General features: G+C 43.9%; 2 protein-coding genes across 5 annotated transcripts in view; both read right to left on the bottom strand.

Moving 5' to 3' along the window:
- Nucleotides 1-5,845, bottom strand: part of cwf19l2 (CWF19 like cell cycle control factor 2) — a 49,490-nt gene extending 43,645 nt beyond the window's left edge. The window contains exons 1-2 of the mRNA XM_083773272.1: nt 5,757-5,845; nt 707-817 (exon numbers count right to left, since the gene is read on the bottom strand). Of these exons, the coding sequence (XP_083629398.1) occupies nt 707-817; nt 5,757-5,843 (198 nt within the window). The 5' untranslated portion in view covers nt 5,844-5,845. The remainder of the gene's footprint in view (nt 1-706; nt 818-5,756) is intronic.
- A 9,443-nt stretch (nt 5,846-15,288) lies between these two features.
- alkbh8 (alkB homolog 8, tRNA methyltransferase) overlaps nt 15,289-21,023 on the bottom strand; it is a 16,715-nt gene continuing 10,980 nt past the window's right edge. For 2 of the 4 annotated variants that reach the window (XM_083774015.1, XM_083774017.1), the window contains exons 8-13: nt 20,520-20,626; nt 18,920-19,068; nt 18,233-18,486; nt 17,784-17,933; nt 17,302-17,538; nt 15,289-16,323 (exon numbers count right to left, since the gene is read on the bottom strand). In XM_083774015.1, the coding sequence (XP_083630141.1) occupies nt 15,922-16,323; nt 17,302-17,538; nt 17,784-17,933; nt 18,233-18,486; nt 18,920-19,068; nt 20,520-20,626 (1,299 nt within the window). In that variant the 3' untranslated portion in view covers nt 15,289-15,921. The remainder of the gene's footprint in view (nt 16,324-17,301; nt 17,539-17,783; nt 17,934-18,232; nt 18,487-18,919; nt 19,069-20,519; nt 20,627-21,023) is intronic. The other 2 variants (XR_014569793.1, XM_083774016.1) reach the window with 2 other exon arrangements.

The following is a 21,023-nucleotide window of genomic DNA, read 5'->3' as shown; positions in this document are numbered from 1 at the left end:
GCTATTATCTTGGCCGTTTAAAAATAGCAGATCTACAAGATCACATTGCGTCATTTTGTGCCTTGCTGTGAGCTTGTAGATCTCCTATTTTGTAGTTCAAAATGTTTGAATAATTTAGATTTTTTTTAAACAAAAATCTTCTCTTCTGGTGGTCCCTGACAACACATTTTCAGATGGGGGTCTTCGGCAAATATATGTATCAATGTGGGGGTCCTTGGCATAAGAACTACTGCTCTAGATTTAGTAAACTGGGCCCGAGTTGGCTCTGTACGTTTTGGCTTATGTTCCCCCAGCCCCGGAATAGGGTTATTTGGTTCAAGTGGTAAACACATATTATGACTGTTTATAGTACCCCGGTATGTATTAGGCAATGATGTAGTGCTTGGGTTTGTTCACTCTGTTTGGGGTGACCCATATGGTATTCATTAGCAAAAGGACAGACACAACCAACAGAACACCTATTTTAAGATTATCTCAGACCACACTTGAGTGTTCTGAAGATTTGGTTTACCGAGCGTTGGTTTGAATATTATTTACACCTTTGAATTAAAATTAAACACACAACACACGGACATAGACACAACAGTAATTAGACCCCGTATTAATCAATAAACGGGCCTTGTGATGCATTCGAATATGGCTAAATGTTAACTGATATTAACTTGTATTAAGGTATGAATCAGATGCGTGTGGATCATGGAGTAACCTCCTCTATCTGCTCCAGGCGGAGGTTGATGTCGGGGAGCATCCAGGTGTCCTCCCCTCTCAGCCGCTTCAACTCCTTCTTCTTCTCCTCCTTCTCATACTGCTGTTTAGCCTGCAGGGGGAGAACCACAATCACAATCACTGTTATTATGTCACTTCCATTAGAGAGAACGGTTGCCCCATAGATGTATATATAAGAAAGCTAGATGGGCAATGGGCAAATACTTTTTAAATAACCATAACTTGCTTAATTTTCAATCGATTTTCAAACGGGTTGGTTTGTTATAAACGTCAGAGACGTCCGCATACTTATATGCTTTTATATGACATTTTTATTGAAGATATACGCAGATAAGCGTCATTTGTTTGTATTAAACCAACCCGTTTGTAAATCCGTCAAGATTTGAGGGAGTTATGACTGTTTCTGTTTGAGCTGCCATAGAACATACAGTAGGCTACTGTACTGTAGCCCCTCAGCAAGATGGCCACGGGTGAACTACGTAAGAGACTCCGCCTTGAGCCATCTAGTCTTTATATATGTCTATGGGTTGCCCAGCCGACATGCCCGACCGTGGCAGGTAATGAAACAGTCTTTATATACTGTATGTCTATGGGTTCAGGGTTGCCCAGCCGACATGCCCGACCGTGGCAGGTAATGAAACAGTCGGGCAGGCAAAGTTCAGTGCTTCACTGCTTACAGGTTGCCACTGCGGGCAAGTGCGTTTGAGTGGGGATTCGCAACAGTCTTTAATTCGCCCTCATAAACACAACACGAGATATCTATCGATAAACTCTCGGGATACCATCGGTATCGGAACAACTCTACTACATTTTGATCGATTTGTGAGCTTGTAGATCTGCTATTTTGACCGTTCCATGCTACTCCATGTTCCTGAATAAAAATAATAAAAGATGAATAAATATATTAAGTAAAAAAAAAAGAAAATCTCTAATCATGCTTGTGTCTCTTTCAAGGTTTTATTTTCCTGTCATCTCCAAAACACACAAAGGATGAATGGTATAGTGTGTTGTGTTTGTGCTTGTGTCATCACAATGCAAACACAGCTGTTCTGCGAAGAGATAGCACACAGCACACGTGTGTCTGTGTGCATGTGCTTGCCCATGGGCGCCTGTGTGTGTGTGTGTGTGTGTGTGTGTGTGTGTGTGTGTGTGTGTGTGTGTGTGTGTGTGTGTGTGTGTGCCTTTCCTGGACAGTGAGCACATCAACGCGTGATTGTAAAACTGTCCGTTTAATGAAAATCCTAGAATACAAGTTTGGGGCTCTTATCGCATTGGCCAGTATTTGTCAATGCGATTTCCGATTTCCTGTCTGAATTCTAACAGCAGCAGCAACAATATTCATTCAATGTACACAACACACACACACACACACACACTAAAATATGACACATAATGCAGAAACACATGGTATCCAAAAACATCTAATGTCTGAGGCCATTTACCCTCAACATCTTATTTATAAGATTGAGTTTCTAATGTACATCACCATTAACCCTCTAAGACCCAGCGTTGCTTTATAGCAACAATTATATTTTAATTCATTACTTAATTATTATTATTATTATTTTCTGTTCTTTTTTCACCTAAACGTCATCAGTGATGTTCATTGCATTGCATGCGTTCAGACGTCCCTCTGGGATGACCAGGCACGGAGCCGGTCCTCGTCCTCCCTGCTCGGATGTCACGGCATTAGAAAACGCACACTCAAATACCAATCTGTGGGCTTGTTTTGTTTGCAGGCATACAACAGAGAGAACATGTACATACATGGTGGACCTACATTTACAGTGTTAATTTAACTGTAAATGTACCCAGGTCCATTTGGTTCTATTATGTACCCTCTCTGAGTTACAAAATCACCCAAAAACAAAAGAAGAAACTAAAGAAAGACTGAGCAACTATGTTCAATTTCATGACTAAAACATATGGATCATCATTACATTCATTCCGGCAAATCAAAATTGGCGACCTCACTTTTCTGTCATTCCAGCCAATCACAATTGGGGTCTTCACTTTTCTACCCTCACTTTTTATCCTCAATATGTATCAAATCATTGCTAAAATTCACACAAGCACACAAAGCTGGGCATAGGAGGGGCTAGCGCCCCTCAAACATGTTGACAACAAAGTCAGATGTGACACGGTCAGGCGCCAGCCATGTGAAGCCCGCTTCTCCTGACTCTTACACTTTCGCAATACCCGAGGCGGGGTTGGCGAAAGTGTTTTTATAATGTGGTTATTGTTGGATTTGCATATATTTATTCACGTATTCAGTTGAGATAAAGACCAACACAGTTGGAGGCCTGCTCAAGAGACTGAAGGAGAGCCTGAGCGTATTCCAATGATTGACTGATAAGCGCGATGTTATCAGCGAAGTCAGTGTCGGTTAGGTATTTAGCAGGATGACGAGAGCTTCTCCTAGGGTTTAGTTGGTAGCCCTTATCATTGATAGCATCAACTGACATATGAAGAACATAATCAACAATAATAAATATAAACAGGGCAAGTGTGTCACCTTGGAGAATGCCAGCAAGGATGGGGAATGATGGTGTTTCTCCGTCAGGAGTAAGGATGATCGCTGAGGTATTTGTATAGAACTTTTATGGCATTGATCATTTTGTCGGGGATACCATATAATTTAAGAATTTCAAACATTTTGGCTCTGTCCACTGAATCAAAAGCCTTAGAGAAATCAACAAAGACTAGTGCGAGATCGATGTTGCATAGCTGTGATTCCTCAATAACACTATAGGATTTACAAGTTACATACTTCCACAGTTCAGACAAAAAAAAGAAAAAAAAACACAACCTACCACTACCAATATTTACAAGCCTACAAAAAAACAAGCCCAAAGTCACTTGGAATAAGCAGATGTGGCAACACTAGTGAGTGACTACTAGGCTTGTTCAATAAAACAACAGATCGTCTCCGCAGCTACATTCACCCCCTCTCCCTCCTCCCCCCATTGTCCCCTCAGAAACACCCGAGGATAACAAAGGACCTTTTTCTTTTCTTCTTTTTTATCCCACGATTTTGCAACCCATTGTTTCACCCAGTGTCAATTATCGAATGCAATCCTGGGCGCTACACTTCCTCTGCCAACCTGGGGGTGCAGCGGACTGACCTGATGCTTCCTTCTATGCATGAGGAGTCAAAGCTGCTTCTTTTCACCTGACGGGGGAGTTTCCCCGGACAGACGTAGCACGTGGAAGGAACACGTTATTTGTAATTGTAATAGGAGTTTTAAGATGAGAATACTATCCACCTGTTGTCTGTCTGTCAGAGGACCTATTCTTACATGAGACACATGTCTGACCATGCTGACTGACCACTGACCACTCTGCTCTCATTGTGTATAAGAGAGAGAAATGTAAAGTGTTCTGGAGGCTTGCATAGTGCTCCTCCCTGGGCTGGAGACCACCCTTGTAATAAAAGTATCATTGTTTCAGTCCACTCTGTACCCTGTTTATTTCTTAAAGACTCTGATGTGAGTTCTAATTAATCGACGACATATTCCGACCAGTTCCTTTCCCCTCCATCAGGCACCCCGGCTGGCCAGGGGGAGGTAGTTTAAAGACCAGGATTACTGAATGTTTTTTGTGAGGGTACCTACCCTAGGGGACACGGGGAGAACATACAAACTCCACACAGAAAGGCCCTTTCACCAACCCCGCCTCGGGTATGGGCACTGATGACGCAGAGGAGGGAACACGCCCACAGTGTCCCCAGCGGGAATCAAACCCAGGACCTTCTAGCTGTGAGGTGACAGCACTACCGACTGTGCTACCGTGCCCCCTAAGGGGAAAAGGATATTTTTCCACAGAGGAACTGGACAAAATCTTTCCACTAGAGGCTTGCATATTTTACATTAAAAGCCTAAAATGCCACTCCAAGATTTCGGAAATTAGAACAATGTTTGGAAAGATTCTGTAAACTACATAGCCTCACTCAACTCACAAAACACATCACAAGGCCCACTTCTCACGTGGGGTAATCGAAAACAGCTTAATGTTTTGCACCCGTAAAATTAACAGACGAGCAGTTCACTATCACACCACTGCCAAAAACAGATCAATGAAGCAATATTCCAGTGAAGCTCTCACAGCAGCTCTGTAGTCTGTACTTCCTTAATGTCAACGAAGTCCACACCCATAACACCAGAGGGAGCTCAACAAACCATGTGCAACCCAGATTCGGCACAAACAAGGGACTAAATTATTTTCGCTCCTATGCCACCAAAATGTGTAACGCCCTACCAACAGTCCTTAAGACATGCAAATCCCTTGACTCCTTCAAAACCGCTCTCAAAGGGCACCTATACGGACGGCTGCAATTCGAAACTGGCCCCCATTAAACCTGAATATCCCACCCACCCCTTTTTCCCCCTCACTGTACAAGGTTTTTTTTTTTTCCCTTTTTACCTCTATGATAATTTCCTGTTTTGGGCTATATAGAGTACATTTGTACGTATCTAATTGTTATGATGAATTGAACATGGTGGGCCCTATAGTAAACAAGTGTAATACTTTATGGTGTCGTGCACAGTTAACAGTTTTGTATTGAGTTGTGCTGCCTTGCAATGTATTGTAATTCTCCAATCTGTTAATACATTCATCAATCAATCATGAAAAAAAGTTGTCCTTTAATCATACCACCTGCCAATTGTGTGCTCCATACATTTGTGTTTCCCTGGTCAATTGGTGATGACGTTTATGCTTCCCAAAGGAAGTTTTGATATTTGAAGTCCAGCTGTCATTGGAATTATTATTTATTGAGTGAGTACACCGAACACATTTATGCCACGCATATGTCTCTTTGCAAACCGGGAGCGGATACGAGTGTATTAGCACGTTTGTATGATCACAGACATTGTAGGGCTAATGTGGACAACTAGACATATGTATGTATTGAGTACTAGTTAGCACTTGTGCTACAACACTTAAGCAGTGCTTGTGGTCTGTCCAATGTGACTGTGATGCCCCATTCGAATAAATAAACATTGCCACATTCGTGCGTGAACGGCTCGTACCTGTTGGACTGCATCTTGGCGTGCTTTCCGTTTAGAATCCTTTCTCTCTTCAATGCTGCTCGTACTTTCAAAACTATACGTCGCCATGACACTGCCGTACAGCTGTGTGTGTTCCTCGGGTGTCGTAAAGCACTTACGTCACGTCATGGGGATTGTGGGTATAGTAGTCCAGAGCCAGAGAGAGTGAAGCAGAAGGGAGAAAATAAGAAATCACCCCCCAACAACACATTAAAGTGCCCATAGTCTGAGGATACTTGGAGTCCATTTGGTTACAGGTCAGGAAGTCAACACCTGACCACGCCCCATATGATGTTACCATAGCCACGAGATACCCCTCCCCGAGTTAGAACAATGTTAGAACCACAACCTCCCATAATATGAAATGGATTGTTGTGAATTTTTATTTTGGGGCAAATTCCAATACCGCAACTTTTCGCTCACTCCCCTCGTGTCCTCCACTCGGCTCCACTCGCCTCCTCGATGGAACACATTAACAATTGGAACCTTAACCATTTCCGGGTCAAGCTGGAATGACCCCGAGATTTTGGGTATTGGAATTTGGCTTCCTGTAGTCCACTCAGAGAGAGAGGTCTATGGGCTGGATCCAGGATAGGTATGACCCAGGTGTCTACCCTACATCACCAAAGAGTCAGAATGTAATTTACCTAAAGCAATACTGAGATAGTTTGTGGTGAGGACTCCTTTACTTTCTCTCATTACAAGAAAAACATAATTTCCTGTCTAATATGCTGTTACTGCATTGCCTAGGATACTAAACAATATCCAGTAGTGGTTGTATGGAGTTATCTATACAGTTTTATTTCAAATAAGATTTCTTTAGACACACCCATCCCCTGAAAAAGACAAAGTATAGGTACCAGTAATTCTGAATGGGAGGTGATAGGCATAAGTTATGGTCATCATTATTGGGGAGGGAAAGTCCAGAATATGAATAACCTAGTGTAGTTGATCTAAAATGTACCTACACAAACACGATATATAGCCTATGGCATAACTATGATTTTGTCTTCATTCTTCATGTAGACCCTAAGTTAAATCAAACCATCAGTATCTCCTACCTAAATCCCAGTTTGAGCTTGTCAATATGACCAATTAACCCTTGGAAGACACACACATTAATCACTCCTCCTCAATCTGTTTATTTGATTAAATTTGTCTTGATATTTGTACCACTACTATATTGCCGCTCTGATGAATTGAAAATGGTGGACCCTGTTGTAAACAAGTGTAATGCTTTCTTTATCAGTGTCTTGTCCACAGTAACAGCCTTTGTATTGAGTTCATAAAAGGAAACACAGCGCCCTCTTTTCCTTTGACGAGGGTTAACAGTCTTTCTCAAGAGACTAATGTATAGCCTACATCAGATTGTAAACTCTATTTTGAAAATGGCTTTATGATATATTATTATTATGAATGGTAATAATAATAATAATAATAATAATAACAATAATAATAATCACTTGAATGGGAATTGGAAGTGGAATTTTTGAACATAACACACACAAAGTCACTTGTTGGAGCCGTTACAAATTAGAATCCCCTCAAAAATAATCAAATAAATTATGGTCCCTGATCTGCCCCTGTGCAGATAATATTTAGTGCCCCACCCCCCCCCCCCCCGACCCCAAACACAATAGAACACAATAAAGAATAGGCATATACCAGTAGGTCTTATAACATTTTCAGCAGCAGTTGGCACAGAACAGCTCAGCCTGGGCCAGCCGTAAGAACACACCCAGGGCAATAATAATAGTGAGGCAATAAGCACATCAATATAGGCATAATGTTAGCTCTGGTCTGTCTCTATCTATCTATCTATCTATAAATGCACCAATTCTCTGTCTGTCCGTATGACACAGACTTCGACACACACGTTCCACATCACAGCAGGAAGTGCAGTGCCCAATGTCGAGTCGGTCCGACCCACGGTTGTCCAGAACCGCCCCAAAAAGGCCTCTGCCCGGGCTCTGGACCGGGCCCCTGCCCATCGTCCATATGGAACTGGCCTGTTCTGACCTCACAACACTCCATATTTGGGCATTCCTGATACAGAACTCCACAAGCTGGCTGCATATACTCCATATTTGGGCATGTCTTACAAGGAACTCCATATATGGGCATGAAAGGGAAACAAACATAATATCTGGGTGGGGCATTCATTTCCAACTTGCATCGTTCCAAGTAGGCCAATGCCCAATGGGCACCGCTGTAGAGGCTCCAACTCATAATATCTGGGTTGGGCATTCATTTCCAACTTGCATCGTTCCAGGCCAGTGCCCAACAGGCAGAGGCCCCACGGGCACCATTCTACCCTAATGCTTTGGCAACGCATGGGCTATGGACCAGAGCTAGCCTAATGTGTAACATTAGTTATCCTGAACGAGGATCGAACCCAGTACAATAAATTACGGTACATGAATGCAAACAGAATATGATTGGATTTTTATTTAAAAAAATCCACAAACAAAAGTGCAGTAGGGGACGAGATTTAGCAGACATTTGACCTAAATTCCCCTTTCATTGTCAATGGCATCAGTGGCCTTAACGGAATGCTTCAATGTGAAGAAACTATTCTGTATAAAGAATAAACAGCTTTGCCGACAGAAACAGCAGCAACTGCAGTCCAGTGCAAACATGTAATCACCGGAACATTGGAGGACAGAAGCAACAATGCCTTCACCACCCCCCATAGGCCATTGTTGAACACCTTTCTGGCCGGGATGGTGACATCATCTTCAAAACCATCTCTCCCGCCAAAGAACCTAAAAACCTCATCTGGAGTAGAGCATGTGAAGAAGTAATACTGGCCTTCTCCTCCTTCCTCTCTTTTCCCTCGTTCTCCTCTTCCGAGTCTTTTACCATATAGGTCATAAATTAACCTTTTGTTGTCGTCTGACAGCACCCCATAAGCTTCGGACAGTTCCTTGAACTTCCTTTCTGCGTCCGGCTGGTTTTCAGGGTTTTTGTCTGGATGACATTTCAAAGCCTGTTTTCGGTATGCCTTTCTGATGTCGTCTTTTGTTGCGTTACTCTGGACACCCAGAGAGTGGTAATAGTCACCCATGGCTGTGTCCCGCTGTACTGGTCTAATAATGACTCTCTGTATTTATACTCCAAAACTTTAAGTGGGTGTGTCACAGCACTGCGCACTGATTGGACTTTGCGTAGATGTCACGGTTGCTGTGGTAGCATTCATAAACAAGCCGAGTCGTTTGTTTGTGGATGCTACCATAGCAACCATGACATCAACGCAAAGACCAATCAGGCTACGAGGCGAGCTGTCTAGAAGAGCCAGTCTGACTAATCCCGCAATCTGCTTCACTCTGATCAGCACCAATTTAATTTCATATTGTTTCATATCTCTACTGATCGCCTTGAAAAACGGCATCATAGTTTACATTAATCACGCAACAGCTGTGTGTGTGGCATAAATTAGTTTTCAGTGTGTAGAAATGACCTCTGCCGACAATCTCCTGTATGAAGAGCAGTTCCTGTGTTCTATCTGTCTGAATGTGTCTGATCCAGTCAGCACTCCATGTGGACACAACTACTGCAAAACCTGTATCACACGTTACTGGGACACTAATGATGTGTGTCAGTGTCCACTGTGCAACAACACTGTAAGAGACCAGAAGTCTTTGTCAACACTTTCATTTCTGAGATGGCTGCCTGATCAGTTCAGGAAGTCACTGCAGCTGAAAAAACGAAAAGAACAAGGTCAAGACCCCGACTCCTGCTTGGTGCATGTGTCAGATAAAAGGAAATTGTTGAGTTAAAGAAGAGAAGCTCTCACAAACTGAAGACCACCTCAACACATCCTGCAGAACAGCATATGCATCAACACCCCGCCTCTGCCAAACCAGGACTGGATAAAGGTCAATGGCTGGGTTTCCCGAACGCATTTAGTGTAAGACTTGTAGTGCCGCACATGCTGATGCCCTATAGGCCGCACACAGAAGCCTGTGAACATAGACATTCCGTGCATAGATGTGCCACGCAATGGTAGACCGCCTGAGGCCTGGTATGGTAGGCCTCAGGTCTAACATATTAAAAATCACACCCGTGTTAAGTGAGGGACGCTAATATTATATAATATATTAAAGTCATGTTGATTAGGTGATGTAATGGTGTTGTAAAACAAACGGTGCCAACAAACATTAAATACCATTAACAATAAAGAGACAATATGACGTAATGAGGGACAATATGACGTACATTTTCCCTTCATTGTCAATGGCGTTTTTAAAACAAACATTGAACTAAAAACAAACATTAAACCTGTAGGAGGGGCTAGCGCCCCTCAAAATTGTATTATATAAATTGTGGATCAAAATTCAGGGGTTGAACGTTAGGGTACCAAGCCAAAAATGTCAAATTTGAATTTTTGCTTTAAAGTAGCATGTGATATGTTTTGAATAAAAAACAGTCCTTGGGCTAAATTCGGCCATAGCCACTTGCCCATGTATGTGATGACCTCATCACACTTGTGAAGACAGCTATGGCCGTTTTTAGCTGAAGGAGTGTTTTTTTCATGCAAAACTAATGCTTGCAATTGATTGCCTTATTTAGGTTTTCAATGGTACCCCAACATTCAACCCCTGACTTTACCACAATCTACAATTTATATAATATTCAATCTTAATAGGCCTATGTTATTTGGATGAGCCTAAAGGATCATAAGAAACCTTGAACAATTAGTTATTCTTTCATTCCAGAATAGAGTCTCGTGGTTCGGACCTAGCCTTCACTCATCAGCTCCATATAGGCTGTCTGTTTTTGCCCAAATGTTCACCAAAGAAAAGGGATGCTAGGTTCTAGTGTTGACACAGAAAAACACAATTAACCAGCAAATGAAATATTCACAACACACAAGCTTTAGAATCAATATTTGCAGCATACCACAGTCTTCAGGGATAGCACCGGTAGACTGTGAAAATGGTTTCAATAAGATGTGTTGACACTTGCGGGCTGAACATTTGAAATGCATTGGCAGTCAACCTGATCAATAGCATTTGCCTGGAGCGATAGGCTAATATCTTGAACCCTTTAATTATATTTCCAAATCCAAATGTCAAGCAGCTACCTGCTGCTGTAGTCGCAACAGCTGCAATCAATCAATTGCACGCACACACACATACACACACTTTAGGCATTGAGCAGACGCTCTTAAAGGACCACTTCACCACTTTACAAACTATCTTCATATAATAGGTCCTCACTAATAATCATTGTAAAATGGCACGATTAGTTTTTTAAACAAGATTTTCATTATCGTGAGAACGATGGCTTCCATTTTCGCATTGCAACTTTTCAGGACTAGAAAGCATGCAGTCTCTATTAGCTTGAATTCCCCATCTAAGATGTCACTGGAAGACAGTTTCTGAACTGCCCACAGCCCTCCTATGAGACACAGGCCGAGTAGAAAAAATCTCGCCATTTTTTCATGATTATTAGTGAGGACCTATTATATGAAGATAGGTTGAAAAGTGGTGAAGTGGTCCTTTAATCCAGAGCGATTTGCATTAGTTATCATGAAACATGCGTATGCTAAGAACAGTGGAATATCTATAGGCCTATAATGAAGCTATGCATAAATACTTTAGAGTGCTATGTCTACATAAATTGCTATTGCAGTTCTGTCTACATAAAATGCTATAAGTCTGACAGACACACACACACACACACACACACACACACACACACACACACACACAGACACACACACACAGACACACACACTTCCTCTCGCATACGTCTGTATAAACACAATCAATAGATAAACCACCAAACAGTGGCCAGAATCCCGTAGCTTCTGTTGTGATGCTCCTATCACAGACTAGTCTGTCTCTCCAGAGGGATGAGGAAGGCACAGGGCTCGTTTACCAGGAGCCTTCCTATACCAGAGAACAGCCCATCAGCCCTTAGGATTTATGTTCTATTTACTGCTGAGAGTCAGATTTGAACCACATTGCTGTGGTGTTGTAGATGTCAGTCACTAAACCTTTTCCTGGAATCAGGTTTTTGATCTACGATAAAGCGCTTAATTCCAACCCCATTACGTTCTTTTGTTGTAGAACCATGTCTGTATCAACAGAAAGCGATTGCTTTTGCTTCACTTTTAGCCCTGCGTCTCATTCTTTGACATTGGAAAGAGACAAAGCACCCTTCATTTAAACAGTGGATCTGTGGAAGTGATGACCTCATTGAGACTAGAAAAATCCAATATGATATCTACTGTGTGGAACACAGGAGAAGTTTCATACAACTTGGTCCCCCTTTATAAGATACGTAGAGACCCGCCTGTCTATTACTTAAACCAAGTGTCACTCTGCCGATTAGCTGTCCTCTATTTATTGTACTGCAGACTCTATACAAGTAGCAATGGAAAACCTACAACTTTCTTCTAACGTCCTCCCACTCTGGGCGTTTTGGTGTAGAGCACATCAAAGCCTTCTACAAAAACCTTGGAGTTTGTAAAGATGATTTCAAAATGGCAATGGTAACAACCGAGGAGGTACTTAAAAAACTGAGTGCCCTCCAACCCCACAAGGCCACTGGCCATGACAATATCCCCTCCAAATTTCTCAGAGACTCAGCCTTTTCCATAGCTCCAGTCATCACCCACATAGTTAACCTCTCCATCAAACAGGGACAGGTCCCCCAAGATTTTAAACTGGCCAAAGTAACCCCCTTGTACAAAAAAGGGAGTAAATTAGAACCCGGCAACTACCGACCTATTTCTATTCTAAGCTCCATCTCGAAAGTGATGGAAAAAATTGTCTATGAACAGGTTGAAAAGTATCTTGCCACTAATAAATTGCTGTACGAGTTCCAATCTGGTTTCAGAACATCCCACTCCACTGACACATGCCTCCTCTATTTGAGCGACCACATCAAACACGAGGTGGACGCTGGAAAATACTGCGGCATGGTCATGCTGGACCTCCAAAAGGCTTTTGACACCGTGAACCACTCCATACTGGTTAACAAGCTTAAAGCTATTGGTTTTGATAGCACATCAGTGAGCTGGATGCAATCCTACCTGGAGGGGAGAGAACAGATGGTGGAGGTGAACGGAACACTGTCCCCTCCCCTCCCAGTGAGCTGTGGCGTCCCACAAGGAAGCATACTAGGGCCTTTACTGTTCCTAATATATGTTAATGACATGACTTCAGCTTGTGACTGCAACTTGTTCCTGTTCGCAGATGACTCAGCACTGCTGGTCTCGGACAGGAACAAACTGCAGGTTGAAAAGACCCTCAGCTCTGAACTCGGTAGAATCTGCACCTGGCTCGCTGATAACAAACTATCCTTACACCTGGGAAAAACTTAATCCATCCTCTTCGGATCAAATAGTAATCTCAGCAAGGCAGATGGCTTCTTGGTTAGAGTGGGTGACAATATTATCACACGAAAAGATCAAATTACCTACCTAGGTTCCATCCTGGAGGCCAATCTTTCCGGTGATAAGATGGCCACCAACGTAATCAAAAAAGTCAATCAAAGAACAAGATTCCTTTACAGGATCTCCTCACTGGTCAGCAAAAACACCTTGAAGACCTTAACAGGAGCCCTCGTACAAGGTTTCTTTGACTATGCATCCACCTCTTGGTACCACAGCACCTCAAAGGCCCTTAAAACAAGGCTCCAGACCTCCCAAAACAAACTGGTCAGGCTCCTACTTGGCCTCACCCCCCGAACCCACCTCACCCCTGCCCACTTTGACAGGCTGGGATGGCTTAGGGTCGTCGACAGAGTACAGCATCTTGCAATGGGTCTGGTCCACAAGATTCGATACACCACCAAGATACCCATGTACCTGTCTAAATACTTCCTTAATGTAAACGAAGTCCACACCCACAACACCAGAGGGAGTGCAACAAACCATGTACAACCCAGATTCGGCACAAACAAGGGACTAAATTCTTTTCGCTCCTATGCCACCAAAATGTGGAACGCCCTACCAACAGTCATTAAGACATGTGAATCCCTTGACTCCTTCAAAACCGCTCTCAAAGGGCACCTACGGATGGCTGCAATTCGAAACTGGCCTCTGTAAAATCTGAATCCCCCCCACCCCATTTTCCCTCACTGTATATTGTATCTTTTCCCTTTTTTGCTTCCCATATGATGAATTCAGCTACATAGAAATGTCTATTTGTATGTCTCTAAATGTTTGTATGTCTTTAAATGTTTTGATGAATTGAACAATGTGGACCCTGTTGTAAACAAGTGTAATGCTTAATTGGGTCGTCCACTCACAGTTGACAGTCTTTGTATTGAGTTTGTGCTTAAAATGTACTGTAAATTCTACAAACTGTTAATAAATATTTCAATCAATCAATCAAGGATGATCTTATCATGTTGTTCTCCGGGGCCAAACATATCTCCTATAATGACATTCGCATATCTTTTATGAATGGAGTTGATATCAAAAGAGATTTGGATTGATGAGACTTACTTTTAAACACCATGTAGAGGTCCTTGCTGGTAAATTGCAACAGAAAATTAGATTTTTGTATAGAAATAAAGCCAGTTTTCCTGTCATTAGCAGAAAGAGGGTAGTTGAGGCAGTGTTCCTGTCTGTCTTGGATTATGGGGACATAATCTATAGACATGCAGCAGCATCCACTCTTAAATCCCTAGACTCTGTTTATCACTCATCGATTCGATTTATTACAGGTGATAGCTATGGTACTCACCATTGTATCTTATAACAAGGTGATAGCTATGGTACTCACCATTGTATCTTATAACAAGGTGATAGCTATGGTACTCACCATTGTATCTTGTATAACAAGTTTGGATGGTCTTCCCTGACAGAGAGACGACAACGGCATTGGCACCTGTTCTTGTATAAAGCCATGCTTGGAGATTGTCCTAAATACATCTCATCATTTCTGAAATGGGACTCTGAACCCTAGCACACCAGATCAAGTAATTTCCCCAAATTCAAGGTACCAAAAGTTCATTCTGAACTTGGTAGATCTGCTTTTGGCTTCTGTGGCCCTAATACATGGAATGACCTGCAAACTACATTAAAATGTACCACCTTTTATTTGTAACCTATGTAATTCACATGTATAACTTTTATTGCTCTTCTGATGTATTCTTTTTTATATGATATTGTATTACTCGACGACACTGAAAATGAGTTTGATTACCCAGTGTAATTTCGAGAATTATTAAAACTTGAATGAATGTTCTTTTGGCCTATATGACTGTTTTATTTCTTTACAGTGATTGGGGGCAGTAGGACTCGGGCTCCTGATCGGTGGCCTGTCACTCCCTGTAGGTACAACAACCATTCTAGTTGTGTCTGCAAAATGATAATAAGCTCTCGAGCAATTTTATGTTTAAAATAATCATTTTGACAGATATGTATAAATAATATCCATGTATCCATGTATAATATGTATATATATGCGTTTTTGTCAATATAAAACATCAACCAGTGTCTTAAGACACTGCCAGGAGGAGACTTGAAGGAAAAGCACAAAAAAAACTGTACTTGGAAAAATTATGTTTATTTGAAGGGAGCCTGCAGTTTCTCAATTTTCTTTTCATTTCTACTAATCATTAAGACACATTAATGGACTTGTCTCGATGTGGGGAAAGTGAGACAAAATATCTCATTTTCAGACTCAAAGCAGCATTTTTCCACACCAGATGGTTGGAGTTGAGAAAAGAATGCTTAGTTAAATTATGTGTGTCTGTGGATGTGTGGTGATGGACTCTGTGTCCCAACCAGCAATCTGGTAGCATATCGCTGCTGTCGGGCAGAAACCTCTTATCTCCATATTCTAACTTTTTGTGTTTTTCGTCCACCAGTGCCAGTGTTTTTACCTTTTTTTGACGAGCCACGGCACGTGTGATGTGTCCACCATGTAAAGGCAAATGTTGGAGGCAGAGGAAAGTCTCTCACCTGGAAAAATAAAATAAAATCAACTGCGACCGTTGGTTCATGAGTTAGGGGCCGTGGAAAAAAGCTTGTTTTGACCGAAAACACAGTCTGGGAAAAGAATCAGAGATTAACGCCCAACTTGATCATACTACAGGGTCACACGACAAAAGTAGCAGATCTATCACGTTTTGAGCTTGTAGATCTGCTACTACGATATTTTTTCATGAGAATTCCCCCGGTTCAGCGTTTCTCCAGGATGACACACCAGTTGCCCTGGTCATGGTAGCTGGTGTGTATCTGAACACCAGCCACTCCTCCACACAGTTCCTCTAGCTCCCCCTGCTGGAACACATGGTAATAGCGGTGGAACACCGCAGGAGCCGGGCTGGAGTCCTCCGCACCTCCTGGGCCAGGCTTGTCACACTTAGAATCCACCACTGAGAAGGGAGTCGAGTTCGAGTCCGGACCGGATTCCCCCGGACTGGGTTCTTCTGAGTCCAGACCAGAAGCCCAGTGGCCTTCGGTAGAAGAGTTATCAGAATTATTAGTCCGTTTGGACCCGGCTATTCTTGTACCCTGCTCTCCGTTCTGTCCCGGTCCTCCTTTTTTCCCGTCTTTCAGGTGCCAGGGAACGAGGAGATCCTGGGAATATACGTACAACAGTTATTTGAAAAGTCATTGATTTAAATGGTTATCAAAAACCAATATTTATAAATCGATAGATTTTGTCGCAAATATCACTCCAAACTTCATATGGTAGTGAATGTTCTAGAGCTCCATATATGGAGCTGACGGATTTGAGGTTACTAACTCCATATTGGGGCATAGCTGCACTGGGAACTCATTACATGGTTATGATAACCATGTATTATGGCTGAGTGACATAAGGATAATCCGTATTTTGGTTGTGTTATTGTGAAGCGTTACACAAAACAAAAGAATATACGATCTACGGGCTGCTTGTAGATAGCATACTTTCACCATCTTTGCACAACACCATTGTGCACCAAAGCGTATATCTATATTCTACATCCGAGCATAGACATGGTAACGCCCCGCCTGCCTCTGATTGTAGAAGAGGCAAACTAATATATTGTTTATGACGTTTATTTTACATGTCTACATGTCTGTGTAAACTTGAAACATTATTGTACTGTAAAAATGTCTCTTTTCCCTTGATCTTTATCTTTTTTAGTATAATAGTATTAGTTTACTATAATTAGATAAATACACGATAATCAACACTAACACTTTAATTTAGAACACACAAATCATACAAATACGTGTTCAATCAATCAATCAATCAATCAATCAATCATTCAATCAAAGCAAACGGCATAAACAATATTAATTTGCCTCTTCTACAAAAATAAAAGTTACAAGTTACTGTCAAGCTGTCATTCTCTTGTACTTATTTCCCACCTCGGACGGAGGACAGTCTGGTGAGACCAGTGGTATTCTGTAGTGTCCAGTGTAGTGTAGGCCAATCAGAGGCAGGCGGGGCGTTAGAATAGATATACGCTGTACCAAAGTATCAAATTAAAGCCTACATGGTTTATTGATTTGTTGATGTAATCAACAGAATAATCGGTAAGAAGAGAACAATAGTTACAGCCCCACCTGAGAGTTGAAGGCTGTGCGGTTCGTGTGAACGCTCAGCTTTCCGTCGGGGACTTGACCGCCATGATGAGAACTATCTGCCGTGAGACTACAGTTCCCAGCATTCTCCTTGTTGTCCTTGAGGTACTTGGACCTCTGCTTGTTGTGCTCCTGTTCCAGGGCCCACACGTAGATGAGAGCCTGGCCTCCCGGTCTGAGAAGTCTGACCAGCTCCCTCACTGCTGATAAACGGCGCTCCTGTAAAAAACATTAAAAAAACACACACACACACACACACACACACACACACACACACACACTTGACTTTACATGGGAGGGCATCAACATTTTAGGGCGGCAATTTTATAATTGCCATTTTTATCATTTTGGGGCATTTTTTGCCATGAGCCTGAAGAGGAAATGGTCGTCACAACATCAAATTCTACTATACTTGTGGTGAACATGTGGTCGTCACAAGCATAGTAATGTGTGTGTGTGTGTACCTGTGTAGAGAAGTGGTGTATAACAGCTATAGATATACAGGCGTCACAGGAGGCTGCTCTCAGTGGGACACTGAGTGCGTCAGAGACCAACGCCTGGTAGCCTCTCTGTGCACAGATCTGCACCAACGCACTGCTACGGTCACAGCCCACCTGTAACACACACACAAACACACACACCTGATTTTCCCCTGCAGGATAATAAAGGTATCTATCTCTCTACACGTTTGAAAATTGAGCTTCAGAATAACTCCAATGTAAGGGGAAAAACAGACTCACACACACGCACGCACATACACATTTTAGTTGTTTTTGACGACAACTCTGGTAGCTCCTTCTATTAGAAATGCAACTCCGAGTTTATTTCAAAACCAAGGAAATACCCCACCAAAACAAATACTGTAGAGTCCTTGTGCGGAGGATATCTTACATGCGGGCCGCTGTTTACTTACCGCCATGACTTTCGGGTTGACGGCTAGGTACTTCCCATTGCCACAGCCTACGTCGGCCAGCATGGCGCCGGGCACCAGCGAGAGCAGGAAGTGGCAGACGCGGGGCCAGGGGGAGTGGCGGGTGCCACTGAAGTGCGAGGCAATGGCATCGTAGACGCGGTGCACGTAGCGCTCCTCCAGGCGCTCCGCGTCGACGCCACTACGTGGAAGAGAGGGGGGAGTGGCAGCCTGGCTGTCGCATGCAGAGGGAAAGGCTGGCGAGGAAGAAGGAAAGACTTAAAAGTTATTAGTACTAAATTCTGACTGATATATCGGTTTGTTTGGACGATGTATCATTACGTATTACGTATGTATCAGTCAAAAACCTCTTTTCAGAAACGTTATTCTAACCTTTTGTGTTTTCTCGTAAATTAATGCCCTACTTGATCATACTACACCATCACACAAAAGTACCAAAATTCAAAATGCCTGAACCTAACTCTTTTCCTAATTTACTTTTCCTAACTGTAGGACAAATATGTTTAAACATAAAAAGGAAACATGTAATTTCAATTTGTGAGGACATTTACATTTTTCCCATGCCTCAAGTTCTACTATATACTTATTATACCTCACAATAATAGTAATTAAAGTACACACACACACACACACACACACAGAGTACGTGGAAGGAATATCAAAACGTACCACATCGACACGGTGCGTGTCTGATCTTTCGAAAGGTGAATGACGTCCGAACGCCCCTCTTGCTCAGTGTCAAGTTGCCATGGTTACTGAGGTCAGTCATGGATTGGGGGTCGGAGGCCGGCACCATGTCAAACTTCCTGGGGGTAATTCTGCAGATGTAAACACATCTACTAAATCGATTGTAATTAAGGATGAAAACAACCGATATGCATGATAAACACATGGGTACAAAGTAAAAATCATTTGTGTTATGGACCCATATATTATATCGCTGCTGCGAGGCCGAAACCTCTTATCTCCATATAACATCTACTAGACTGATTTTAATGAACACTTTTTTTTTCTGAAAAGCCCCACCTTCCATTACGCCACAAAACCGGGAGGCATAATCTTCCCTTCTTACCTTACCCAGTCCCACAGCTCCCGGTCTCACCCACCCAGTCCCACAGCTCCCTGTCTCACCCAGTCTCACAGCTCCCTGTCTCACCCACCCAGTCCCACAGCTCCCTGTCTCACCCAGTCCCACAGCTCCCTGTCTCACCCACCCAGTCCCACAGCTCCCGGTCTCACCCACCCAGTCCCACAGCTCCCTGTCTCACCCAGTCCCACAGCTCCCTGTCTCACCCACCCAGTCCCACAGCTCCCTGTCTCACCCACCCAGTCCCACAGCTCCCTGTCTCACCCAGTCCCAAAGCTCCCTGTCTCACCCACCCAGTCCCACAGCTCCCTGTCTCACCCAGTCCCACAGCTCCCTGTCTCACCCACCCAGTCCCACAGCTCCTTGTCTCACCCACCCAGTCCCACAGCTCCCTGTCTCACCCACCCAGTCCCACAGCTCCCTGTCTCACCCACCCAGTCCCACAGCTCCCTGTCTCACCCACCCAGTCCCACAGCTCCCTGTCTCACCCAGTCCCACAGCTCCCTGTCTCACCCAGTCCCACAGCTCCCTGTCTCACCCACCCAGTCCCACAGCTCCCTGTCTCACCCACCCAGTCCCACAGCTCCCTGTCTCACCCACCCAGTCCCACAGCTCCCTGTCTCACCCACCCAGTCCCACAGCTACCTGTCTCACCCAGTCCCACAGCTCCCTGTCTCACCCAGTCCCACAGCTCCCTGTCTCACCCACCCAGTCCCACAGCTCCCTGTCTCACCCAGTCCCACAGCTCCCTGTCTCACCCACCCAGTCCCACAGCTCCCTGTCTCACCCAGTCCCACAGCTCCCCGTCTCACCCACCCAGTCCCACAGCTCCCTGTCTCACCCAGTCCCACAGCTCCCTGTCTCACCCAGTCCCACAGCTCCCCGTCTCACCCACCCAGTCCCACAGCTCCCTGTCTCACCCAGTCCCACAGCTCCCCGTCTCACCCACCCAGTCCCACAGCTCCCTGTCTCACCCAGGCAGTCCCACAGCTACCTGTCTCACCCAGTCCCACAGCTCCCTGTCTCACCCAGTCCCACAGCTCCCTGTCTCACCCACCCAGTCCCACAGCTCCCCGTCTCACCCAGTCCCACAGCTCCCCGTCTCACCCAGTCCCACAGCTCCCCGTCTCACCCAGTCCCACAGCTCCCCGTCTCACCCAGTCCCACAGCTCCCCGTCTCACCCGTGGGTCCAGAGGTATCGGCTCTCTCCCTTCATCACCAGGAGGCTGCGCTCTGGCATCACCACGGCTACCAAGCGGCCGTCTGGGTGACGGAACTCCATCACAGCCTGTGTGTGACCACGACAGAACAGAAGCATGTGACTCTAGGTTGGAGAACTCCATCACAGCCTGTGTGTGACCACGACAGAACAGAAGCATGTGACTCTAGGTTGGAGAACTCCATCACTGCCTGTGTGTGACCACGACAGAACAGAAGCATGTGACTCTAGGTTGGAGAACTCCATCACAGCCTGTGTGTGACCACGACAGAACAGAAGCATGTGACTCTAGGTTGGAGAACTCCATCACTGCCTGTGTGTGACCACGACAGAACAGAAGTATGTGACTCATTAGGTTGGAGAACTGCCTGTGAGCATTTGGGACTAGTCTAAGACCATTTGTTGGTGTTGATGGTAAACCGGAGAAGAAAACATTACAGTAATCTATTCTTGAACGCATGGACCA

This window comes from Protomyctophum parallelum, assembly GCF_964188405.1.
Source record: "Protomyctophum parallelum genome assembly, chromosome: 9".
NCBI lineage: Eukaryota > Metazoa > Chordata > Actinopteri > Myctophiformes > Myctophidae > Protomyctophum > Protomyctophum parallelum.
Note: the sequence above shows the minus strand (reverse complement) of the source record. Positions and strands in the feature narration are given on the sequence as shown.